This window comes from Callithrix jacchus, chromosome 4 (genome assembly GCF_049354715.1).
Source record: "Callithrix jacchus isolate 240 chromosome 4, calJac240_pri, whole genome shotgun sequence".
Taxonomy (NCBI): Eukaryota; Metazoa; Chordata; class Mammalia; order Primates; family Cebidae; genus Callithrix; species Callithrix jacchus.
This window is the reverse complement of record NC_133505.1, coordinates 112,805,817-112,833,192: the sequence shown is the minus strand read 5'-3', so window position 1 is coordinate 112,833,192 and position 27,376 is coordinate 112,805,817. Positions and strand designations below refer to the sequence as shown.

General features: G+C 38.2%; 1 protein-coding gene across 2 annotated transcripts in view; it reads right to left on the bottom strand.

The window, feature by feature from the left end:
- Positions 1 to 10,930: 10,930 nt before the first annotated feature.
- The window catches only part of QRSL1 (glutaminyl-tRNA amidotransferase subunit QRSL1), a 35,170-nt gene continuing 18,724 nt past the window's right edge, over positions 10,931 to 27,376 (bottom strand). The window contains exons 6-11 of one of the 2 annotated variants that reach the window (XM_002746876.6): positions 25,864 to 26,039; positions 25,671 to 25,780; positions 23,491 to 23,683; positions 22,681 to 22,798; positions 15,964 to 16,169; positions 10,931 to 13,462 (exon numbers count right to left, since the gene is read on the bottom strand). In XM_002746876.6, the coding sequence (XP_002746922.3) occupies positions 13,242 to 13,462; positions 15,964 to 16,169; positions 22,681 to 22,798; positions 23,491 to 23,683; positions 25,671 to 25,780; positions 25,864 to 26,039 (1,024 nt within the window). In that variant the 3' untranslated portion in view covers positions 10,931 to 13,241. The remainder of the gene's footprint in view (positions 13,463 to 15,963; positions 16,170 to 22,680; positions 22,799 to 23,490; positions 23,684 to 25,670; positions 25,781 to 25,863; positions 26,040 to 27,376) is intronic. The other variant, XM_035296421.3, reaches the window with a different exon arrangement.

The following is a 27,376-nucleotide window of genomic DNA, read 5'->3' as shown; positions in this document are numbered from 1 at the left end:
GTTCAAGTCCTGGATATCCTTGTTAATTTTCTGTCTTATTGATCTACCTAATATTGATGTTAAATCTCCCACTACTACTGTATGGGAATCAAAGTCTCTTTACAAGTCTTATGTATCCTGTATTGGGTGCGTACACATCCAGGATCGTCAGCTCTTCTTTTTGCGTTGATCCTTTTACCATTATGTCCTCTTTTGATCTTTGTTGCTTTAAAATCCATTCCATCAGAGGCAAGAATTGCAACCTCTACTTTTATTTATTTATTTATTTATTTTTGCTCTCCTTGGTTGACAAATCTTTCTCCATCCCTTTGTTTTGACTCTTTATGTATCCTTGCATGTAAGATGGGTCTGGATGCAGCATACCAATGGGTTTTGGCTGTATATTTTGATTGGGAGATTTAGTCAATTTAAGATTATTGCCATTTGATGTTAGTTGGCTATTTTGCCCATTAGTTGATATAAATTCTTCTTTATGTTGATGCTCATTACTTTTTGGTATATTTTTAGAAAGGCTAATACTGGTTGTTCCTTTCTATGTGTAATGCTTCTTTCAGAAGCTCTTGTAAAGCAGGCCTGGTGGTAATAAAATCTCTGAGTACTTGCTTATTCACAAAAGATTTTATTTTTCCTTTTATTATAAAGCTTAGTTTGGCTGGATGTGAAATTCTGGGTTGAAAGTTCTTTTCTTTAAGGATGTTAAATATTGGCCCCACTCTCTTCTGGCTTGTAGGGTTTCTGCTGTGAGTCTGATAGGCTTCCCATTGTGGGTAACCTGACCTTTCTCTCTTGCTGCCCTTAGTATTTTCTCCTTCATTTCAACCCTGGTGAATCTGACGATTACGTGCCTTGGGGTTGCTCTTCTTGAGGAATATCTTTGTGGTGTTCTCTGTATTACCTGTGGTGTTCTCTGTATTGTCCTGCCTTGCTAGGTTGGGAAAGTTTTCCTGAATAATATCCTGAAGAGTATTTTCCAGCTTGTATTCATTCTCTTCATCACATTCAGGTACACCTATCAAACGTAGATTAGGTCTTTTCACATAGTTCCATATTTCTTGGAGACTTTGCTCATTCCTTTTTATCCTTTTTACTCTATTCTTGTCTTCTCGTTTTATTTCATTAAGTTGGTCTTCTACTTCTGATATCCTTTCTTCTGCTTGATCAATTCGGCTGTTAAAACTTGTGCATACTTCATGAAGTTCTCGTGTTGTATTTTCAACTCCGTTAATTCACTTATATTCCTCTCTATATTTTCTATTCTTGTTAGCATTTCATCAAACCTTTTTTCAAAGTTCTTAATTTCTTTGCATTGGGTTAGAACAAGTTCCTTCAACTCCCAGAAGTTTCTTATCATCCACCTTCTGAAGCCTGCCTCTGTTAATGGAACACAGTCTTTCTCCATCAGGCCTTGTTCCGTTGCTGATGAGGAACTATAATCCCCTGTAGAGGGAGAGGCATTCTGATTTTGGGTATTCTCAGCCTTTTTAGGCTAGTTTCTTCCCTTCGTTATAAATTTATCCATATGTCGTGTTTGTAATTACCGCCTTTCTAATTAGGTTCCTGAGCGGACGTCCAATTTATTGATTCACCAGCGCCAGAATCTGTGCAACCCACTGCCGGCTAAAACAGTGGCGTTGAGATTGATGGTGCTTTTCTGACTGCACCAAAAACTGCTGTGCCAAAGGCGCCGGCAAAACCACTGTGCCGGCCACAAGAGTCGTGGTGGCATCCCATGGGGCTCCTCCACTGGGAATCTCCTGGTCCATGAGCAGCAAAAATTTGTCTAAAAATGAGGCGTCCTCTCGTTTTCTGCACTTTCACTGGGAGCCACAATCCCGAGCTGCTAATGATCAGCCATCTTGGATCTCTCTCATAAGTTCTATTTATGTTCATCTTTTAGTTTTATGGAAGCAGTGGTGCGTTGACAACGTCATATCAACTAGCTCATTCAACAAATATTTACTGTCTTCTAAATGTTAGGTCTTAGAAGATAAATAAGATACATTTCACAAGAATTTGTAATGTGGTGGATATAACTGTCTCACAGAGGCCAGGCATGGTGACTCACGCCTGTAATACCAGCACTTTGGGAGGCCGAGGCTGGCCGATCACCTGAGGTTGGGAGTTTGAGACCAGTCTGACCAACATGGAGAAATCCAGTCTCTACTAAAAATACAAAAAATTAGCTGGGGTGGTGACACATGCCTGTAATCCCAGCTACTCAGGAGCCTGAGGTAGGAGAATCACTTGAACAAGGAGGCGGAGGTTGTGGTGAGCCAAGATTGCGCCATTGCACTCCAGCCTGGGCAACAGGAGTGAAACTCTTATCTCAAAAACAAAAACAAAACCAAACAAACAAAAAAAACACTATCTCATAGAGAAGTGTAATACAGTATGATAAAACCCATGATAGAGATAGGCAAAGGTTTTTCTTGGGGAGTGGCAATGACATAAGAATGCTTTAAGTGTGTGTGTGTGTGTGTGTGTGTGTGTGTGTGTGTGTGTGTGTGTATGATGAAAGGTGGAAGAGAAGATGTGGATTTCAGACAAAGCAGATAGCAAGTGATCTATATGTAAATATTTTAGTATTTTTCTTTTTGATTCAAAATGTTTACTCTTTAGATACGGTATAGGCATTTGATCAAACATTTATGCAACATAAAGATCTGATCAGGGATATTTTGAAACTACATTTGTTTTTGGCCACTGTGAGAGTTTTCATAAAAATAGCACATGATAAAAATAAAAGCAATAGTTTCAACTAATGTTTAAGTCACCTGTCTATAATGGTTGCAGTGCAATTTAGCTAGTAGACTGATTTTAAAGTCAATTTTATAGTAGCCTTAATTAATCATCTAAAACAAAAACAAAAAACAAACCCAGTGTACATTGCAACTCTTTGTTATAGGATGCTGATTATTTCTCTTTCTGTAATGACATCTGAGTCATGATTATTAAGCCTTCGTATTATAAAAGTTCTACTTGACCAGGTGCCGTGGCTCACACCTGTAATCCCAGCAATTTGGGAGGCTGACGCAGGCAGATCACCTGAGTCCAGGAATTTGAAAAAGAAAACACACACCCATCTCCACCAAAAAAAAAAAAAACAGATTAGCCAGGTCAACTGGCATGTGCCTGTAGTTGCAGCTACTTGGGAGGCTGAGGCAGGCAGATCTCCTGAGAAATTTGAGAAAACAAACACCCATCTCAATGAAAAAAAAAAAAAGCCAGGCAAAGTGGCATGTACCTATAGTTCCAGCTACTTGAGAGGCTGAGCGGGGAGGATCACTTGAGCCCAGTAGGCAGAGGTTGCAGTGAGCTAAGATTGTACCACTGCACTCTCCAGTCTGGGTGACAGAGTGGGACTTTTTTTTTTTTTTTTTAAAGCCAGCAACTTGTCAGATTTTATATACACAATATTAAATTTTTATAAAGTTTATACCAATTTGCAGAGGCCTCAAAGTTCAGTGTATATGGAAAATGGACACAACCTGAATGTCAAGGGTTTTGTGAATGTCCATGAAATAGAACCATAAGAGGCCATGGAATAGACTGAAAATGGTAAATAGATTTCAAATTTGGTGACTTAATCTCACATTTCTTTATAGTGATCTTTCTGGACTGTGTTGAAGGTGTTGCCCCATAACACAGACTGTCTTTTTCTCTGTAAATTGCTACCTATTCGACATAACTAAGTACATGTTTCTTTTACCTTTTCTGGAAATGTTAATTTCCCAGGCATTTCACTTTTTTGGAGACTGAGGCACTTCTGGAGTACACAATATCTAAATATATATGGATGGTGGGCATTCCCAAAATGTAGTTGAAGTTGTCATGCATATGAGAAGAGTGACTAAAGCTGCAACTCTGAAATCATTTCCAGGCCCAGTGTCTTCATGTTCTACCTGAAACCCTTTACCTCTCATTCAAAGCATTACTGAAGCACCAGGGGGTTGGTCCTGCTGCTTGCCACACAGAAAGCCAATGACTGAGACAATGAAGACTGCCAAGAAAGAAGGCTTTATTTGGGTGCTGCAGCCAAGGAAATGGGAGCTTAGTTTTAAATCCATCTCCCTGACCAGCTATAGCTAGAGGTTTATATAGCAGGGAAGAAATGTAACAAAGTATAAGAAAACAGGACCTAGGGAGGAGCACGGAGGCAGTCACAATGCATGAGGAGTCCTTAGGGGTCTGGCATCTCATTGACTGGATATGGTGATATGGAGAGTTTCAGTTTTTTGATACTGTTTTTTGAGAGGCCTGAAAGTGGTTCCTGAAATAGGGACTTAGATAAAACAAATATAACTTTCAAACTTTAAGACCCGAAAGGTCAATTTCTATGTTTATTTAAACAAACAAACAAAAAACGATGGTACTATTGGGTTGGTTTCAAAAGCAGACCAGTGAATTAAGAGAAGTCAGAAGGACAGTGACTGGCGGATTGGTCAGGATGGACCATGTTATGCTTCACTAACATTCCACCCCAAAATTCAGCAGCTTAAAACAACAAAAGGGAAAAAAGTTTTATTTGTTGCTTGTGCTACCCATCCATTAGGTTGACAGAGCTCTCCAACACTTAGTCACTCAGGGATTTGGGCTGATAGAGCAGCCACCATTGCTGGAGGGAGAAGAAAACCCTAGAGCATATCAACCTAGCAAACTCTAGCCCAGACACATGACACTTCCACTTACGATGCGTTCGCTGGAACTTTAATTAACAAGAACAATAATTTAACAAGATCCCACCTAACCACAAGAGGGTCTGAAACTGGAGAGAACTGAAAATATTTGACAAACAAAACTAATAATTACCATGATTGTATTGAAAATGTGTTGAAAGAGCAGTTTTGGCTCAGAACAGAGATGACTTCAACAGAAATGGAAACACTGTGAACAAGGCTGGATCACAGTGTTGGCTATTCTATGATTATTCACATTTCTCCTCCCTAAAACTGCTTTTCAATTTAATTCCATTTAGCAGACGTTGAATACATGCTTTAGACTGCAAGATGCTTGTTTATACAGAGGTAGGGCAATAGCAAAACTGTAGGTATCACTGTTTCTTTCGAACGTTATTATCAGGCTACTTTGGGATTGATTACCTAAAGAAAAACCAACAAAGCATCAACAATGGCCCCAAATCAGACCTGAGTACATAGAAGCATTTAGACTAGATTAATAGTGTGAACAGGTACTGGGTTATGTGGTATTTTTAATAAAAGTTAGATCCCTTCCTCATATCATTTGCTAACAATTATCACAGATAGATTTGATATATGACATCAAAGGCAAGAGTCACAAGAGCAAAAACAGAAAACTTGGACTTCATGAAACTGAAAAACTTTCCCCCTGACAGTGTGTGGCAAAAATATAATATAAAAAAGGAACACTTTACTGCTCCTAAGAAAAGCCTTAAGGAAGTGAAAAGGCAACTCATGGAATGGAAGAAAACAATTATAAATCATATACCTGATAAGGGGCTTGTATCTAAAATATGTGTTTCTTTAAAAAACCTTTTAAACTCAACAATAAAAAGATGCATAACTCAATTTAAAATTAGCAAAGGATTTGAATAGAAATTTCTCCTCCAAAGAATATATATAAATGATTAGTAAGCACATGAAAATATTCTCAATATCATTAGAGAAATGCAAATCAAAACCACAGTGAAATATACTTCGCACTCACTGAGATGTCAAGAATCAAAAAGAGACAACAAAAATTGTTGGCAAGGACATAAAGAAACTGAAACCCCATGCATTGCTGGTGGGAATGTAAAATGGTGCAGCCACCTTGGAAGAGTTTGGCAGTTCCTCAAAAAGTTAAATTCAGTTACCTATGATTCAGTCTGTTTCCGTTGCTATAACTGAATACCACACACTGGATAATTTACAAAAAAATGTATTTCTTATAATTCTAGAGGCTGGGAAGTCCAAGACTGAGGGATCACATCTGGTGAGGGCCTTTTTGCCAGTGAGGACTCTCCAGAAAGTGCTGAGGCGGGACAGAGCATCACATGGTAAGATGGCCAAATAGGCTTTTATAACAGATCTGCTATTATGATAACTAACTCATTACCTCAATAACCCATTAATCCACTAATCTGTGAGTGGGCTAATCTGTTCATGAGGGCAGACTTCTCACGACTTACTCATTTCCCAAAGGTCTCATCTCTCAACACTGCTGTGTTGAGGACCAAGTTTCCAACATGAACTTCTGGGGGACACATTCGCACCATAGCACCTGGCAATCTCATACCTATGTATATATCCATGCAAAATGAAAATATGTCCACAGAAACACTTGTACATGAATGGTCATAACATTATTCATAATGGCAAAAAAGGAACAACCCAAATGTTCATCAATTAATGATGAGTAAACAAAATGTAATGTATCTACCCCTTGGAATATTAGTCATAAAAAGTAATGAAATACTGATAAATGCTTCAGCATAGATAGACCTTGAAAACATTGTACTAAGTGAAAGATGCCTGATGCAAGAAGTCACACATACTGTATGATTCCATTTGTATGAACTGTCCAGAACAGGCGAATGCAGAGACAGAAAGTAAATTAGTGGTTGCCAGGAGATGGGAGGAGTGGAATGGGGAGTGATTGTTAATAGGTACAGTTTCTTCATTGAAGTAGTGAGAAAGTTCTGGAATCAAGTGATGATGGCTGCATAACTGTGTGAAGTATAATACTAATTTTGTTAATAAAATACGTATAAGTACATAAGCATATACATATTATTTAATCAAAACAATTAGGAGGCCATTCTCATGGGATTGTTTCTGTACCCAGATCTCTGAAATAAGCACACAGGAACTTAACTTGCAAACATTTCTTGTAACTGATTTAATTAAAAAAAAAAAGAGCCTCAGCCAATCACAAACAGTCAACCAACCAAATGGTTATACGGTTAGGGACCTCTCATCAGACCATACCCAAATAAGGCAAATGCCTCATCACACCACACCCCAATAAGGAAAACATGTAGCTATAGCCAATCAGATGATTTCTCTACTCTGCTTCTGTATTCAGCTAATAAAAGCTCACTGCTAATGCTACTACTTGGAGTTCTCTGAACCTCTTCTGGCTCCAAATGCTGTTGCTTCATGAATCACTCTTTGCTCAGATGAACGCCAACATATTTATTTTGTCTAAAGTTTTTCTTTTAACAATACACATACTAGACGGTGAGGTGACAAGTGATTTTTTTCTTTTTCTCCTGTAGTGCTTTTCTTTTTCTCCTTTTTTACAGAGAAAATGCATTACCTTTGTAATTAGAAAAAGAAAACTTGTTAAAATAGGTGGTGGGTAAGTGGGTGTTCACTATTGTATATATGCATGATAGGGGTATATGCATCTAAATTATCCAAAACTGGTTTCAAATCATTCACATACAAACTATAAGGAAGTGAGGCTGGAATTCAGTTTGAAGACTTAGAATAACTAAGGATATTCTAATTCTAATACAGTACTCTATTAGAACCATTCTATAAACAAGCATGTAAGAAAAATCTATTTCTCTTTAAAATTATGTGCAAATTATCTTCTTAGTGATAGCACTTCATTTCTCCATGGAAATGGCCACTAGGAGACCAGATAATTGGTGCAGAATAAAAAAATAATAAAACATGGGAAAAAAAGGAACACAATATCATGACTTCATTATTTATGCTCTGACTCCCAAAACTCCATCTTACTTAGTTGCCTGTTTTCCCCCTGTCTGTTAGGCCTCCCATTTGGCTGTAGAATTCTCCAGCCCCTACACATTATTGCTGCTTTCTCTTTTTATTTAACATGAATGGTAATACCATTCTTCTAGTTGTGAACATTTTGGAGGATAAAAATAATTTTTCTTTCCCTCCTTTCTCCCCTATCCTCTAATCCAATTAAAGTCTACATTCTTCTAGTTTTCACTTTATAAGTGCTTCACTTCTTTTACCATTTAGCATCAGCTTAATTTTGCACCAATTACCTGGTCTCCTAGTAGCCATTTCCATGGAGAAATGAAGTGCTATCGCTAAGAAGATAATTTGCACATAATTTAAAAGAAATAGATTTTTCTTACACACTTGTCTATAGAATGGTTCTCATAGAGTATTGTATTAGAATATCCTTGGTTATTTGAAGTCTTCAAAGACTACTCATAGAGTATTGTATTAGAATTAGAATATCCTTGGTTATTCTAAGTCTGAATTCCAACCTCACTTCCTTTTAGTTTGTATGTGAATGTCTTGAAACCAGTTTTGGATAATTTAGATGCATACACCCCTATCATAGACACAGAAAGATAAGTATTCTAAACTATGACTGGCCTTTATAGACAACTGGGCCTGCTAAGTGAACTACTGTAAAATTGACAATTATCATCTTGGAAGATATCTGCCACCAATTTTATCATATTATTCACTGACCTACAGGCCCATTTTGCAAGTAACTTATCATAGAAGATTCACCAAGGAGTGAAATTGCTTACAATAAGATGCCTCATTGGTCCTTCATTAACTTGTTTTCCCTGATGAACGTACTAATTGGCTATTGGTAACATTTACCTTAAAATTTTCCCATGTTAAAGGAATTGCAGCAAAGATACAGTTATTTTGGAGCCTCAATTATCTCTATATGTTAGAATGGAACTGCTTTTTATGAGGAAGAACTTGGCTCTGTTAAAAAGCTTTTCCCCATAGGAATATGGGGTGGCCATTTTGGGAGAACCTTCATTCTTTAAAGAACCTCTCAGCCCTGTCCTTCATTTGGTTCGCGCATCACAAAGACCTTCAGGTTTTTGATCACTGGGATAGCCAATTCTTTATCAAAAACCAATGGAAATTGCTTAATTTTTTTGAAACAGGGTCTCACTTTTTTGCCCAGGCTGAGGTGCAGTGGTGTGATCACAGCTCATTGTAACCTGTACCTCCCAGACTCAAGCGATCCTGATTGCACATGTGCACGACCACGCCCAGCTCATTTTCTGTATTTTTAGTAGAGGCAGGGTTTTACCATGTTGCCCAGGCTGGTCTTGAACTCCTGGACTCCAGTGATTCACCCACTTCGGCCTTCCAAAGTACTGGGATTATGGGCATAAACCACCTTGCCAGGCCTCTGGAAATTACTGTTAAAATAGGTCATCTATCAGTTCTTCCAGATACTTTAAACTTTATTCTCAGAGGAAGCCAGATCATCGAGGAAGTATATAGCTGGTCTCTAGTATAAGCTTTCAGCAAATTACAATTTGGCCACATGACAAATTGTGGCCTCTGTAAGTGTTTACCATGAGGCCTCTATAAGGAAATGACTTAAATTCATGAGTGCATGCATTTACTTATAGCTACAAAATATTGTGTGCTTATTCTGTCAGGTATCATGCTAGGTGCTTTTAGTGTATCACTTAAATTTAACTCCCAACCACCCCATGGAGTGGGTATCATCCCTACTTTACAGATCATGATACTGAAACTTAAGACAAGTTACAGGGGTCAGAAATGGCAGCAACAGGATTCAATCCCAGGTTTGTCCGACTTTTAAATCTGGTGGCCTTACCCAACCGGGAGAGCCAGTGAAAATTTTCCCACTGTATCATATACTATCCAACGTTAAGCATCTGCATAGATACTTTGACAAGCATTTTTTGTTTTTAATCTATTCCTGGTTTTATTATTCTTCCCTGCTTTCGCTATCACTTCGTGGATTTCCTCAATTATTTACTTTTATGCCATTGTAATAATGTATTTGTATAAACTGCCTAAAATATTTTTGGGTTTATAGTCTACTGAGGTATAAAGAAAAATAACTCAGAAAGCTCCTCCAAAATCCCGTAATAATTACTTTTACTTAATGTTGCCTGGGTTTTTTTTTTCGTGTTGCCTTTATTACATTTTCAGGTTTATGTTCTAGGGTATACATTGCTTAAGTTATGCAATAACTGAGGAAAGCCTTCTATTTTAACCTTCCTCTGGGTGCTTCTAAACACAACAGGTATGTTTTCTCTTAGGCTTGGTACAGATAACCAGATGTTTGAAGAAAGGGGGAGGCGGGCTGGGCATGGTGGCTCACTCTTATAATCCCAGCACTTTGGGAGGCTAAGGTGGGCAGATGGCTGGCGCCCAGGAGTTCAGAACCAGTCTGGGCAACACGGCAGGACCCTGACTCTTTAAAAAACTAGCTGGGCATGGTGGTACCACACTTGGGAGACTGAGGTGGGAGGACTGCCTGGACCTAGGAGGCTGAGTCTTCAGTGAGCAGAATTGTGCCACTATACTCCAGCCTGGGTGACTGGACAAGACACTGTCTCAAAAAAAAAAAAGGGAGGAGGGGGGATTAAAAGTAGTTAAATGAAAATTTATAATAGAAGCTATTTTTAAAATTCCATTATTTTACTCCCCTGCTTTGAATCGAACAAGTTATGGCACATGGCTTGCTGAATACCGAGGTCTCCTTATTGGTACCTTGTAACCATTTCTCTTTTCGCTATCCTTCAGATTCTGTTTAAAATCCTAAAGTTACTTATTTACATTAGGAGGTCCAGGTATTTCCTAATAGGAATAAGCACTTTTTTTTCTTTGTCATTTTGCAAGCTCCTCTTCTATACCATGCCATCTTTTTTAAACAGCCCAGTTTGATGTCATCACAGAGCACCTGGTGTCAGCCATTCAAAGGGAACATTCTGCCTCCCGGGTTTCAAGTGCTTTTCTTGGTAACGTTAAGCACAGGCCAACACGGAACACCAGTTTTCCCACTTGCTGCTTTGGCTTTCTGTGATGGCACAGCGCCATGTTTTATGATCATAGTTTTTCACTTTGGCATGCATTCATTCAAACTTTTGTTTTTTTTTTTTTTTTTGGTTGGTCTTCCAGGTCTTATCAAGGAACTCATTTGACACATGTAGACATCTTCACCTTTCAAAAACACTCTGTTCTGGAAGTTCTGTTGCTAATAATTTTAGGGTTTAATTAGCTGAGACAGAGAAAGCATTTGTCACTTAAATTCCCAGACAGTGACTTGGCAAAATGAGACGTGCTACATTAAGTGTAAAAATGAAGAAAGAAAAATAACTTTGGTATCATTTCATGCTAGTTGGATATGAGTATATGAGAATGGTAAGTGTTTCACTTTTTAATTTCCAAAGTATTAGTGCAGCTCATGTAGAGATACAGGAACAAAAGAATTAATATTATTTGAAAAAATTTCAGCCAGGTATGGTGGCTCAAGCACTTTGGGAGGCTGAGGCAGGCAGATAGCTTGAGCCCACGAGTTTGAGACCAGCCTGGGCAACATAAGAAGAGCCCATCTCTATTTTTTTTTAATTCATTACATAAAAAAGATTGGGGCAGTGGGTAAAATTGTTTATTTACTTGCTTTTGACATCATATTCGCTCCTTCAACTAAAATGGTTCCTCCATCTGGGCTGATACGGTGTATGAGTAATTTAAAAACTTAAAATGGTTTCCTCTTGCTATAAAGTAATGCAGTTTTCTCTCTTATGGATTTCTTCCTCTTTCAGAGATTCAGAGTCAAAATGTATAAGAATATTATTGAGCCTGGCACATAAAACTTCTATGTAAAGTTAGTTAGATTATCTGGGAGTGGGAGATCTCAGAGGACAGAAAACTATTTATGGAAACTAACAGGTAATGACGAAATATTCCAGTGGTTCTGCAGATGGTTCTGACTCATTATTTTCTCTTCGTGAACATCATATTTAGAAAGTAATTTTTTCTTACTAAAGTGAATTAACAATTCAGCTTTCTATTTTTATTTATCAACAGTATGTAAGTTCTGGATTAAAATACCCCTCAATATGAGATGACAATGATGTTCTAGGGAAGACAAGACACAGAGATCCAATGATGAAGCCTTATCATGAGTAAATGGATGGTTTCCATTAGATTTTGTCTAATATTGAATACAGATCTCCATTAATATCTCTCTGGGCTCAAGGGGCCCAAATAAAAAACACTTGTAAAGATAGTCAAGAGGACAAGGAAACCGTGAGATACAGAGTCTGGGGTAAGGCAAGGTCTAGTCATACGCTTCGCCTCTTTGGCATCAATACCAAATTCTCTGCACGTTTTTCAGAGTGTATGTTCCTCGTGTATTTTGAACCTTTTTCACTAAAACCATGCGCTGCTGTCTACCAAGTTTCCAATCTGTGACAGTCTGTTAGGTTGCAACAAATGTTTCTATGACATCAATGAGCTCATTTGTGATCAGGAAACAGGAGCATGAACTCAGTGTAACATGGAGTTGTTCTGGCATCTAGGCACAGGCTCTGAAATAGCAGAAGTAAAATTTTAACTCTAAGGAGGAAAGTTCTGAGTCATTTCAGCTCTTAGGGAAATAAAAGGAGTGCCTGAACCTGGGGCTCCTCCCCAGAGAGGCATACACCCCCAGATTTGCATGATTCTGGGCCCTGACTGGCTGCATTTCCTCCTGTGCTTAGAGCTCCTCTTCCACCTGCTCTGCTTAGCACTCAGAAGCCAATAATCCCACTCAATTGTTTCTGTGCGTTTTTTTTTAACAACTCCTGAGGCAGCCTCCACCACATGATAAGTTATCTGCCTAGGCTATCCAGGTTACCTCTGGAGACTATTCATGTTTTTGTTAGTGCTTTAGTTACACAGATGTACAATTTTTGAGAAGTTTATCCCTAATCTTATTTTTACAGTAAACTCTTCAATAAACTTTATGGTAGAATGCATTGTTTTTGAAGAACAGATACCTTGTGTTATCACAGAAGTACTGCACTTTGCACTTAGTGGATGGTTAATAAATGCTGACACATTATTTGTTATTAATTATCACAGGAATTTAAAAAAGCGATTCCATAGAATGTATTAACAAGAAACCTAATTATAAGAATTGAGCAAGACCATTTGACTCCATAGAGTATAGAATCTCCAAAGTCAGTTATTTATTTATTTTTGAGACAGAGTCTTGTTCTGTCACCCAGGCTGGAGTGCAGTGGTGCAATCTCAGCTCACTGCAACCTCTGCCTCTGGGGTTCAAGTGATTCTCCTGCCTCACCCTCCCGAGTAGCCAGGTCTACAGTCCCTGCCACTATGCCCGGCTAATTTTTGTATTTTTAGTAGAGATAGAGTTTTACCACGTTGGCCATGCTGGTCTCGAACTCTTGATCTCAGGTGATCCACCTGGCTTGGCCTCCCAAAATGCTGGGATTACTGGTGTGAGCCACCACACCAGGCCTAAAAGTTATCTTAAATTTTAAGATATGTTTACTGTTTTAGAGAGACAGAGGCTAATTTTTCATTTTCAAGGATTGCTGAACAATTATCCACGAGTTCTTGAAGTTGAATAACAGGAAACTGTACTTGTTTTTCAAACCATTTGGCTACTGTAAGAAGCTGTTGGTCACAAAATGCACGTCCAATAAACTGCAGTCCTATTGGCAGCCCTTGGTTTGAGAGCGCAATAGGGATATTCACTGCTGGCAATCCTGGGAAAAGAAAGAAACCCAACAGGTGATTAATTCTCCACCCTAAGCAGCAAAGACCTCTTCCACTTTCCAATGGTAATAAATAAAGTATAAGGTTTAAAAAACAACCTAAAGGCCAGGTGCAGTGGCTCACACCTATAATCCCAGCACTTTGGGAGGCCGAGGCAGGTGGATCACCTGAGGTCAGTAGTTCAAGACCAGCCTGGGCAACATGGTAAAACCACATCTCTACTAAAAACATAGGAATTAGCTGGGCGTGGTGGCAGGTGCCCGCAATCCCAGCTACTTGGGAGGCTGAGAGAGGAGAATTGCTTGAGCCCGGGAGGTGGAGGTTGCAGTGAGCTGAGATTGTGCCACTGCACTCCAGCCTGGGCAACAGAGCAAGACTCTGTCTCAAAACAAACACCCTCCCCCTCCAAATATTGTGCTATACAATGATTTTATACTATGTTTTGTTTACTTTATATATTTTGGAAATCATTCTGTATCAGTTCACAGAAACCTTTACTCATTCCTTATTGCTGTATAGTACTCCATTACTTGGTTTTACCATAATTCAGTAAACCAGTCTTCTACGGTTGGGTATTTAGATTGTTTTCAATATTTAGCTATTTTATACAATACCTAAAAGAATTACTTTGTGTATGTATTGTTTTGGCATTCCTGCAGTTTTTTTTTAGATGAAGAAGGACTTGCTTCATCAAAGGACAAATACATATGTAATTAGATATTGCCAAATTTCCCTGCAAAGAAGTTGTACCATTTTCATCTTCTACCTACAGCCTTGCGTTGTTCAGTTTTTGTGTTGTGTTCAGTTCAGTTTTTGAATTTTTGGCAATCCAGTAGATGAGAAATTAGTTCAGGGGAGTTTTAATTCCAGGTTTGGGCAGAGAAAGTACAAAATCCCAGAATATCTTGTTATACCATAAAGCATGTTTTCAATAATTAATGGGGACAGTTTTAAAGGATACTTATAACTTGAAGGGGCTCTTATTAGACAATTTGAGCATCAAAAGCAATACTGACAGTAATTGCTTATAACACACTGAATTAAAGAAAAAAGGAAGGCTCTTCTTTAGAGAATACTGCTAGCTAATACATGCAGACTGAATGACAGAATTAGTGAAGCCAGAATTTGTAATTCTCTAGCTAGTATTTCAAGGATGACCAATGAATGCTAAAACTGGGCAACAGGATATTCACACGGTCTCTGGGTATCACCCCAGAAACTGCTTACAAAATGATAAAAGGAAAAATGTACCTTTTTTTATAAGGAAACATCTGGCAGTTACTTCCTTAGCCAAGTGATCAGCTTGGTTTTCAAAAGTGAGACACACTGCTATTAACTGTTTCCTGACATGAAGAGTATGTAGTATTTCTACCAAAAATGTTTAACTCAACCCAATCACAAGGAAGCAATCTGACAAATCCAGATTATGGATGGGACATTATACAGGACAAGTGGACTGGGCTCTTAACATTTTTAAAGCACTAAAGATAAGAACTGTTGAACCAGAATTCTACATCCAGCAAAAATAACCTTTAAAAACCAAAGGGGGAAATCAACACATTCTCAAAAGGAAAGCTATAGTTTTTCATCAGCAGACCTATCCTAAAAGAATGGCTAAAGAAATTTCTCTAAACAGAAGTGATAAAAGAATCTTGGTACTTCAGGAAGGAAGAATGAACACAGAAGCTAAAGTACAGGCAAATGTAATAGACTTTGCTTTTCCTCTTAAGTTTTCTACATTCTGTTTGATGATTGAAACAAAAATTATAGCAGACTGATGTGGTTTTAAAGAAAAAAGAGAGGTAGGTGATTGTTCTAGATTTTAAAAAGATACCATAAACCAATGTAATATATCAGGAGGAAAGACAACTCATAAAAGACACTTTTGGTAGAACTGAGAAAATCTGAATATAAACTATATTTGAATTATTACTCAATTATGTTAGTTTTCTTAGGTATGACAATGGAATTGTGGTTCTGTAGGATAATGTATTCTTATCAAATTTGTACAAAAGTATTTAAGGGTGAGGTGTCATGACATCTGAAAATTTCAAATGATTCAGGTAAAAACCACACGCGTGTGTGCCTGTGTGTGTGTGTGTGTGTGTGTGTGAAGAGGGAAAGAAGGGCAAAGCAAATAAGGCAACAAAATGTTAAGATTACATCCAGGTGAAGGGCATATCAGCATTCAATATATCACTTTTTCAGCTTTTCTGTGGGTTTTACATTTTTCAAAATAAAAGTTAACAAACAATAGTACTAAGTGTGTTATGTTTGTGTGTGTGTGGTGAGAGTGCATGCATGTGTACTGATACGGTTTGGATTTGTGTCCCTGCCCAAATCCCATGCTGAATTGTAATCCCCAGTGTTGGAGGTGGGGCTGGGTGGAAGGCGACTGGATCATGGGGGTGGTTTCTCATTCTTAAGCTGAAGACCAGGGTACCGGCCTAACAATTTGAAGAAAACCAAAATGTTCCTGAGGAATCCTCACCTGCCATATTTACAGCTTGTGTAAAAATGTCATCCTGGGCACTTCGTGTTCTGTTGTCCTCTTTGATGAACTCCAAGTATGGTACTGCCTCACTCAAGGTGGTGGGAGTTAGCAAGACATCTACTCCAGAGTTAAAAGCATTCACAAAGTCATTAGCAATGAGGCGTCTCACTTTCTGTGCTTTGACGAAATAATTTTCATAGTTTCTGTGAGAAAAAAGTGGGTGACGTATTAAAGGATTTTTTGTATTTTTCTTTGAATCAACTATCTTACATCGGGCTTGATAAAGAACCACTGGATTGTTGGCTTTTGGGAGCAGGCACCATTAAGATTCTTACTAACACATAAAAATGAATTCAATTGCGCTGCTACTCATAAATTTAATCAATCAGAATTCAATAGTAGATGCAATTCTACATATATAATCTCAAAATATTAATAATTTCAGGGCTATCATTAAACCGGAATATTCTTTTTTTTTTTTTTGAGACGGAGTTTCGCTCTTGTTACCCAGGCTGGAGTGCAATGGCGCGATCTCGGCTCACCGCAACCTCCGCCTCCTGGGTTCAGGCAATTCTCCTGCCTCAGCCTCCTGAGTAGCTGGGATTACAGGAACGTGCCACCATGCCCAGCTAATTTTTTTTTTTTTTTGTATTTTTAGTAGAGACGGGGTTTCACCATATTCATTTTAAAGTGAGTAAAGTATATAGCAATAAATGACTTTCTAAAGTTTACTCAGATAGACAGTAGTAAGCTTTGCAGTATTTGAATTTTGTTTTTTATGGCTAGGTATAGCCCAGGGGTAGATAAGTGAAATTCAAGAACGCTTATTTTACTAAAAGGACTAAGGAAAAAGCCAGTCCTTGGTATCACTGACTTATGAATAGCAGTAACCATAAGTCAATGATACCAAGGAAAGGGAAAAGAAAATCTTTTAGATTCTTCTGAAGCTGTCGGGAGGGGCTAGCAAGAACTAACTGTTCTAAACCTCAGTTTCTACAACTGTAAAAATGGATATACCTGCTCCAGTTTTACAGAGGGCAAAATAAAATATGATACAAATGTGAAGTATGTTTTACTCTAAAAGGGTTGTACAGAAATATCATATGTCCTTACTCTTATTTGACCACAGGGTCTACAGAGAGATAAATGCAGGCATCACATAATTTACACAACAATAATAGGTGGTTTAAACACCCCATTTACAGCATTCCAAAACCTGAATTTTATTTTATTTTCAGAGGAGTTTCACTCTTTCCCAGGCTGAAGTGTAGTGGCGTGATCTCAGCTCACTACAACCTCTACCTCTCGGGTTCAAGCAATTCTCCTGCCTCAGCCTCCCACAAAACCTGAATTTTATAAAGCACAAATACTTGTTTTCTATTAAATTTCTTCCTACTTTAAATTTGGCTCAAAAGAACTGCTTCCATCCAAGATGAAGTAATGGAGATGGGATTTACCCTGTGCTATGGTTTGAATGTTTGTCCCCTCCAAAACTCATGTTGAAATTTAATTGTCACTGTAACAGTATTAAGAGGTTGGATCTTTAAGAGGTGACTGGGTCATGGATTGGTGCCATTGTAAGAGGAAAGTTCAGCCCTCCATGTGCTTTCCCTTTCTCTCCCTCTTTTTCTCCCCACCCTTGCTTTCTGCCATGTGTGGACATAGCAAGAAGGCCCTCACCAGGTGCCGGCTCCTCAATGTTGCACTTCCCAACCTCCAGAACTGTGAGCCAGTCAATTTCTGTTCACTATAAATTACCCAGTTTCAGGCATTCTGTTATAGCAGCAAAAATGAACTAATTCTCAGAATAAGGGATTAAAAAAAGTGAACTAAGACACTCTGCCTTCTTAAACGACTAGAAAACTGGACAAAATACTATGAAATGACCATCTTCAGACATTAGACAACAGATGTTCAGGAGAAAAAGTTGTGAGAGAAGAGAAACAAATGAAGTAAGCCAGGCCAGGTGTGGTGCCTCATGCCTGTAATCCCAGCACTTTGGGAGACTGTGGTGGGAGGATTCCTTGAGCCCAGGAGTTCAAGACCAGCCTGGGAAACACAGGGAGACCCTGTGTCTACAAAAAATTCTGTAGTAGTCCTAGCTTTGCTGGAGGGCGGGGAGTGTTGTGGATTGCTGAGAAGTGCATGAACCTGGGACCCCATGGCAACGGCAGTGCACTCGGCTTCGGTGACAAACTGAGACCTTGTCTCAAAAAAAAAAAAAAAAAAGAAAATGAGGTATACCCTTTAATTTCCCCAGCTTAATATAATACCTAGAGGCAGTTTTCAGGCCTCATTTCAGAGAAAGCTGAACAGTATTGGGGGGTAAGTTAAAGAGACAGAGATCTGAAGTTCAAGGAGGCAAAGACAGCATTTGCAAAGCAGGGTACTGAATAGGAGGGAGTGGCACAACGAGAGAGTGCAAGACATCTGCAGGGAGATTCCTTGAGTCTTCGGCTGAATACTGATCTATGAATGCATAAGAAGGACCCCAAGGCTGGGGAAACAATCCCCAAAAAGCAGTGGACAAAACAATTGCTAGAGCTCAAACAGGGCTGGAAATAGTTTGTGTTCCTAACAGCCAAAGTGAAAAGACTTGATTATATGCAGCATCAAGGCATCACCTCAAAGTAAAGTAAAATTAGCCCTGGACTAAAGGCTGCTTTGGATTTATCTTAACAAAGCTTAAAAATTAGACTTGAAAAGATCCAACAAATTCTAAACAACTTTATTGCATCCTGGGAAAAAGCGCAACCCTGTTTAAAGGAATATAACAAAAGTCTAGCAAATGACAATGTAAAATTCACAATATACAGGCATGAAATGAAGCAAAAAATATGACCCATAACCAGAGAGGGAAAAAGCAATTAATACAAACAGATGCAGAAATGTTGGAATGAGTAGATAAGAACATTAAAATAGTTATTATAAATATGTCCTTTTTATTTATTTTTTTTGAGACAGTCTCACTCCATCACCCAGGCTGGGGTGCACTGGCACAATCTCAGCTACTGCAACCTCCACCTCCCAGGTTCAAATGATTCTTGTACCTCAGCCTCCCGAGTAGCTGGAATTACAGGCACGCACCACACCACCCCACCTAGCTAATTTTTGTATTTTTAGTAGACACCGCGTTTTGCCATGTTGGCCAGTCTGGTCTCAAACTCCTGACCTCAAGTAATCCACTTGCCTTGGTCTCCCAAAGTGCTGGGATTACAGGCGTGAGCCACTGCGCCCAGCCTAAATATGTTCTATATGTTCAAGAAGGTAGAAGAAAACATAAAATAATGAAGAAATTGAAGGGATAAGAAGACCTACATGGAACTTCTATACACAAAAAATACAACGTATAAAAAATATACTGGAAAGGATCGACGTAACAGAAAAAAAGATCAGTGATTCTGAAAACAGTAATGGAAACTAGCCAAAAGGAAGCAGAGAAGGAAAAAAGACTGGGGGGGAGGGGAGAAAAAAAAAAATGTAGGCCAGGTGCAGTGGCTCACGCCTGTAATCCCAGCATTTTGGGAAGTTGAGGCAGGCAGACTGCCTGAGATAAGGAGTTTGAAACCAGTCTGGCCAACATGGTGAAACTCTGTCTCTACTAAAAATATAAGAAAATTAGCTGGGAATGATGGTGTGTGCCTGTAATCCCAGTTACTTGGGAGGCTGAGGCAGGGGAATCGCTTGAATCAGGGAGGTGGAGGTTGCAGTGAGCTGAAAGACCGTGCCACTGCACAGCCTGGGTGACAGAGTGAGACTCCATCTCAAAGGAAAAAAAAAAGTAGCATTAGTGAGCTGTGAGAAAACATCAGGTAGATTAAAGAGTCCCAAACAGATGGAGTAGGACAAAAAAAATATTTGAAGAAATAATGGCCAAAATTTTCCGAATTTGATAAAAGCTATAACCCAACAGATCAAAGCTGCTTAACAAACCCCTATGCAGAAGAAATATGCAGAGAACCACACCAAAGCACATCACAGTCAAATTCCTGACAACCAATAATAAAGAGAATATCTTAAAATCAGCCAGAGGAAAAAAAGGTACATTATATACAGAGGAATGACTGTAAGAATAACAGACTTCTTAGAAACTATGTAAGCCAAAAGACAATGGAACAACACCTTTAAAGTACAGAAAGAAAAAGCAACCTACACTTTTTATTTTTTTAAAGAGATGGGCTCTTGCTCTGTCGCTCAGGCTTAAGTGTAGTGGTGGGATCATAGCTCACTACAGCCTTGAACTCCTGGGCTCAAGCAATCCTCCCACCTCAGCCTCCTGAGCAGATATAACGCCTGGCTTAACCTATGCTTTTAAACCCAGAGAAAATATCTTTCAAAATTAAAAGCAAAACAAAGAATGTTACATATAAACCAAAGCTGAAAGAATTCACTGCCAACAGGACTACACTACAAGAAAGATTAAAGTTCTTCAGGCAAAAACAAAATTATACCAGATGTAAATTTATATCTATAGTGCAGAGAGAAAAGCACCAGAAATACTAAATATATAGGTAAATATAAATGACACTATTTTTCTCATTTTAAACCTTTTTAAGAGAAAAAAAGGTTAAAAGAAAAAACAGATGGGACAAATAGAAGAATAAATAGCAAAACATAGATTTAACCTTGGTACGAAGTAAATATTTATGTCAATTAAAAATAAACTCTGAATTCCTAATTGAATACATTTGTGTTTAGTGAACGAAAGGTAGCAGAAGAATAACAAAATTCTAAACTGAGATCACATGGATAAAAAATGTTAAGACTTTCTACAGTTCCTGGCACATAAATGGACTTTTTAAAATAAAGTATTCCAAATCCCATTTTTCCTATCACCCTTGTCCACTCAAGTTAACCAACTTGGAACTGACTCAGGAGCTAGGGATACCAGCAGTAATTCTAACTTCCTTTTATCAGAACCCTCAAATGGTGATGATGAAAATGCTTTCTGACTCCTTTCCTTCTATTTCTTTTTATGCTGCTACAATGACCTATCGAATTGATCAACTTGTGCCCTGAGATAAACCATATGGTTCTAATCTATAATATTTGGCAAATGTAACATCTTTGGCTTAATAAAAGTCTTCACGCAGAAAATTTCTTAGCAGTATTTCATTTTCTTTTCCTACTCCAAAGTCATTATAAGCATCTGGTCAATATGGTAAGAGTCTTTTAATCTGGAACATCATCAGATAGTATTCTTTTTATTTTTTGAGATGGAGTTTCACTCTGTTGCTCAAGCTAGAATGCAGTGACATGATCTTGGCCCATTGCAAACTCTGCCTCCTGGGTTCAAGTGATTCTTCTGCCTCAGCCTCCTGAGCTGCTAGATTTACAGGCCCCTGCCACCATGCCCAGCTAATTTTTGTATTTTTAGTAGAGACGGGATTTTGCCATGTTGACCAGGCTGGTCTTGATTCCTGGCCTCAGGTTAACTGCTCACCTTGGCCTCCCAAAGTGCTGGGATTACAGGTGTGAGCCACTGCGCCCACCTCAAATAGTATTCTTAGAAAAAGTAATCGTGTGGCCCGGCATGGTGGCTCATTCCTGTAACACCTGCACTTTGTAGGCTGAGGTGAGTGAACTGCTTGAACCCAGGAGTTTGAGAGCTACTTGGGCAACATGGTGGGATCCTGTCTCTACAAAAAATACACAAATTAGCTGGGCATGGTGGTATATGCTTGTAGTTTCAGCTAGTAGGGAGGCTGAGGCGGGAAGATCACTTAAGTCCAAGAGATCTAGATAGAGGCTGCAGTGAGCTGAGATCACTCCACTGCAATCCAGCTTGGGTGACAGAGTGAGACCCTGTCTCAAAAATAAAAGTAATTCTAACTATTGGCCCTGAGAGGATGCACAGATAAATAAAATGCTTTCTGCCCTTGAGGGCATGGAGAAAAACTCCAAGAAGCTCTTCATTAAAATAACCAATCTTGCTTTTCTGTATTTCTCATGTCCTCTTAGACACACCTGGTGGTATAGGAGATGAGGCCTGTTCACAAGATCATGAATAAACTCATAATAAAGATAACTGAAGGAGATGTTACAGTCATTTTGAATTCTTTCTTAGAGCAAAGACATATAAGGAAAAACTAAGTTGATTCAATACTTTTCAAGAGACAATACAACTCCCTGCTTAAGGCTCTAACAGCAATAAGCCAATGTGGTAATAGCCAAGGGACATTTAAAAGGATTAAAATCCTTAATGGCTTCCTATTAACACTCTTCCCTTGATGTCTGTAAAGGTGGGGGGGGGGGGTGAGTTTGTTTCCAAGCCCATTGGATACCAAAATCTGAGGATATTCAAATCTCATATAAAAGGGTGTAGTGTTTGCATAAAACCTATGCACAGTTTAAATCATCCCTAGATTACTTGTAATATCTAATACAATGTAAATGTGATGTAAATAGCTGTTATACTGTATTGCTTTTTATTATTGTATGTTTATTTTATTTTTTGAATATTTTTGATTTGTTTGGTTAAATCCAAGGTTGCAGAACCCACAGATATGGAGGGCTGCCTGTAGTTTGTACTAATCATTTAGCTAAAGTACCAATATTTCTTTGGTTTTTGAATACAAGGACCCAAAAGTGCCATAAACAGGTCTTTTCAAAAGATTTTGTTTCTTTACTTAATATCTCGACTTATAAGATCTGATAGAGACATGTAACTTGAGGTTTCAAGAATGAAGAAAATTCCTAAATGAATTGTCTTACTCTTTTAATAAGAAAAAGTTTCCTGAGAGAATTCTTCCTCTCACCACATCATTGAACCCCTCTCGTCTGGTTGCAGCATACATGGCTTCAGTGGACACATCAATGTCACATCTGTGACCTGAAGACAAGAAAAGGGTAAATATTACTTGAAAGTATGTAAAGTTTAGGCTAAAACCAGGCCTAGATTCCCTTTTTTTTTTTTTTTTTTCTGAGATGGAGTCTCACTCTGTAACCCAGGCTGGAATGCAGTGGCATGATCTAGGCTCACTGCAATCTCTGCCTCCTGGGTCAAGTGATTCTCCTGCCTCAGCCTCCTGAGTAGCTGAGATTACAGGCATGTGCCACCATGTCTGGCTAAGTTAGATTCACATTTTTGTGACCAACACTAGTTTAGGGAGTTGCCCTTATGGTTTCTTTTCCCTATCTGCCTTTTGACTGACTGACTGGTCATGGTGAGAGAAAAAAAGAACCAAGAAGGAAACTCCATTTGTTCACTCCCTCATTCATTCATTCAAATATTTATTGAACTCCTAGCATGCATCAGGCACTATATTAGTAAGATTGAACATACGACAACAAGATACTATCCCTTCAAGTTATTCACAGTCCTGAGAAGTAAACTGAATGTATACAGATATTTATGACAAATAGTGTAAGTACAAGTCTAAAATGACAAAGGTAAAATGATTCACTGATTAAATTTTTTGAATCATTAACATCTCAAGCAATAACTTTTTTTGTCACTAATAAGTGCACTTTTCAAATGTTTGTCACAACTACCTTAAAATTAAAATAAGCCAGCCATCTTACCATATTGTAGCCCATCAAATCTTGCCATATTTGATGCCACTTCTGATGTACACAACACATGGTAGCAGACAATTGAATAACTGGTGTGAGGAAGGGATACTTCAATTACTTTGGCACCCTCAGACTCAAAGAGGTCAGCAGCTCTGGACCAAAGACACTGTATTTCACTTGATAATTCTGGTACAAGATATTCCTTATAGGAAGAAGTAAAGATACAAAATTGGAACAAAATTGGTATAGATGATTTTATAAAATTTTGTGCTTCAGGACCTTTGGTAATACATTAGAAAATACGATAAAATTGCTGGTAGTTAGCTAGAAAAATTGAATCCATTTAAGAGTATTTATGGTATGACAAGCACAGTACTAGATATTATGATCTGGATATAACAATATTAAAGACTGGAGATCTGGGTTGGGCACAGCGGCTCATGCCTGTAATCCCAGTACTTTGGGAGGCCAAGGTAGGTGGATCACTTGAGTCCAGAAGTTTGAGACCAGCCTGGCCACTATGGTGAAACCCTGTCTCTACTAAAAACAAAAATTAGCCAGGCATGGTGGCAAGCACCCGTAATCCCAGCTACTTGGGAGGGTGAGGCAGGGAGAATCGCTTGAACTGGGGTGGGGGGTGGAGTGGAGGTTGCAGTGAGCTAAGATAGCGCCACGGAACATATTTGTTAAATGCTCAAGTATCAGGTACCCTGTTAGATGATTTTTAAAGGTTCTCTCATCTCGTGCTTTTAACAAGCCCATGATGTAGGTATTTTAATCCTTCATTTTGTTAATAAAAAATCTTGATATAAGAAGTTACTTTCCTAATGTTAAATAGCAGGTAAGTAGAGGGTCTAGAATTCCAAACTGGGTCTGTTTTAAAGCCTGTGTTCTACGTTAATTCTTAAAGAATGCACAGATTTTACTTCTTTTTTTTTTTGAGACAGGGTCTTTTTCTGTCAACCAGGCTGGAGTTCAGTAATGCAATCATGGCTCATGGCAGGCTCAACCTCCTGAGCTCAAGCAAACCTCCCACTTCAGCCTCCCAAACAGCTAGGACCACAGGTGCATGCCACCACACCCCACAATTTTTTAAAAACTTTTTGTCGAGATAGGGTCTCTGTATGTTGCCCAGGCTGGTCTCAAACTCCTGATCTCAAGCGATCCTTCTGCTTTGGCTTCCCAAAGTGCTGGGATTACAGGCGTAAGCCACTGCACCTGGCCTTACATATATTACCCTAATGGAAGATTTAAAATAAAGTAGTATTTCTCTATGGCAGTGGTCTCACCTGGGGGTCACTTTTCTCTCCTTTTCTCTAACCAGGAGACCCCTGACAATGTCTACAGACATTTTTGGTTGTGGGGTTGTGGTTTTGGTGGTGGGGTACTACTCGCATGTAGGGGCAGAGGCCAGGGATGCTACTAAACATCTTACAATGCACAGAACAGTCTCTCCCACAGCAAACAATTGCCAGTCCCCAACATCCACATTGCTGAGGTTGTGAAACTTCATTATGCTACAGAGTAACTTATCTCCCTAAAAGATTTAAAGTATTAATAGATTGCAAGGCTTAATATTTTTAAAAGGTCAGTAATTTAACAGTACTACCTTCATGTATTCATTATGCAGTTGCTACTGTAATAGATGCAGTAGTAATAATAGCAGTAAAGATGTTAATGTTTTTTGAGGCATTACTATGCAAAGTATGGCTTTGGGCTAAGTCCTTTCTTTACATTAGGGATGGGCAAACTATGGCTCATAGGCCAGATGTGACCAGCCAGGTGTTTTTGAAAATAAAGTTTTATTAGAACAGAGACATACTTTTTCATTTACATAGTGTCTGTGGCTGCTTTCTCACTATAATGGCAGAGTTAAGTAATACAATAAAGACTGTATGGTTCACAAAGCCTAAAATATTTACTATCTTGCCCATTACAGAAAACATTTACAGACTTAACATGACTGTCTAATTGATCCTCACAAATCTCTTTGAAGTCAATATTTTTATTATCTCCATTTTACAGATGGGGAAATTGAGCTTAAAGAGATTAAGTCACATACTCAACTCACATGACTAATAAAAGCGGCACTCAGAGCAGAGATTCAAACCCAACCAGTCTGCCTCCTAAGTCTGTGCTCTCTATTGGACTTGACAGTATTTTTCTAAAGTATAAAGGAAAGAAGTTACCTTTGGAATTCCTATACATAGTTTGCTCACATCTTCCAAACTGGAAAGCACAAGTGGTTTATTAATAGGTACTGTGGTAGAATCCTTGGGGTCATGTCCAGCCAGTACACCTGTAATGAGCAATACTTATAAATGACAGACATATTTGTTTTATAGTGAAACTGTTGCAAATGATATAGAATTATATAAATACCCAACACAATTGCTGCATCATCCACATATCTGGTTAAGATTCCTGGCACATCCATCGAATTCACCAGGGGAATGAGACCATGACGGGAAACTAAGCCATAGCTTGGTTTGAAACCAACAAGCCCACAGTGGGCAGCAGGATTTCTGGTGGATCCTCCTGTATCCGATCCTAAAGCCCTGGAATTTAAATGGAATTATCTTGAGAAGAATGATATATCTCTAATTATATTTGGAATCTGCCCTTTCAATTGTACATTTTTAAACTGTATTTTCCTCTGATTACACAAAAATAACACATGTTCATCTCAAAGAATTCATAAAGCAGAGAAAACTATAAGAGGTACTCAATATTCCAACACCCAGAGGCAAACACTGTTACATTTTGGCATATTAACTTCAAGTCTTTTTAAAAATGCATTTTTTTCATAGTTAAGAACATTCATTCTCTAATCATAAGTTTCCATCCCTTTTTTTTATCATAAGCCTTTTACTATGTCATTAAAATTCCTGAAAATGTAAAGTATATGTAATACTCCATCATATAAATTGGTGATTCCTGATATTTGAAAGTCTATTCTCCTTTCAAAATACATATAAATCTTATACTTTCCTCTGATGTTGATATTGAAAACAAATCAAATTAATGGCAATTTTACAGTATGCTTTTACAAACTATACCCCTCCTAGAGATTCAGATACAGCCCTTTGCTACCTACCCCATTTAGAATCATGGATAGAGATGTATAATAATATACTTAAACACTTATGTTGTTTCTAACTAGAATAACTATTTAATAAATAAAGTGTAAGGAAAACCTTTGAACATAAATTTTTCCCTATGTATCTGAGTATATTTTAGGCTAGCTTCCAGGAAGTAGAGTTAGTGCACCTAAGTTTCTGATATATGTTGTCAAATTACTTGTCAGAAAGATTATGCCAATTTATATTCCCAGTTGCAGGGAGTCAGATTGTGTTTTAAAGTTTTAGTACCATCACTGAGTACTAGTAGTTTTTAAAATTTTATAACCAAGAAGTTTTTATTAATGTGCATTTTGAATAATTTTTCACACTTATTTGTACATGCATTACTCAAAACAAAGTTCATTTCTTCAGTTACCTACAGAGTTTACGTTGTTCTTATTTACAAAAACAAAAAAAAAACAAAAAACTAACCTGGAGGAGATTATGCTAAGTAAAATAAGCCAGTCACAAAAAGACAAATACTATATGACACCATGTACCTGAGGTAACTAGAGTAATTAAATTCATAAGACAGAAAGGAGAAGGTGGTTACCAGGGCTGGGAGGAGGGTTAAAGGGTATACAGTTTTAGAGTTACGATGAAAAGTGTTCTGGAGACTGATTGCAAAACCATGTTTTTAATACTTTTGAACTGTACATTTAAAAATGGTTAAGATGGTAAATTTGATGTTATGTGCATTTTACCACAATTGAAAAACCATTTCAGGAAAACAAAAATTGTGCTGAATAGTACATACCTACTATAAAAATTAA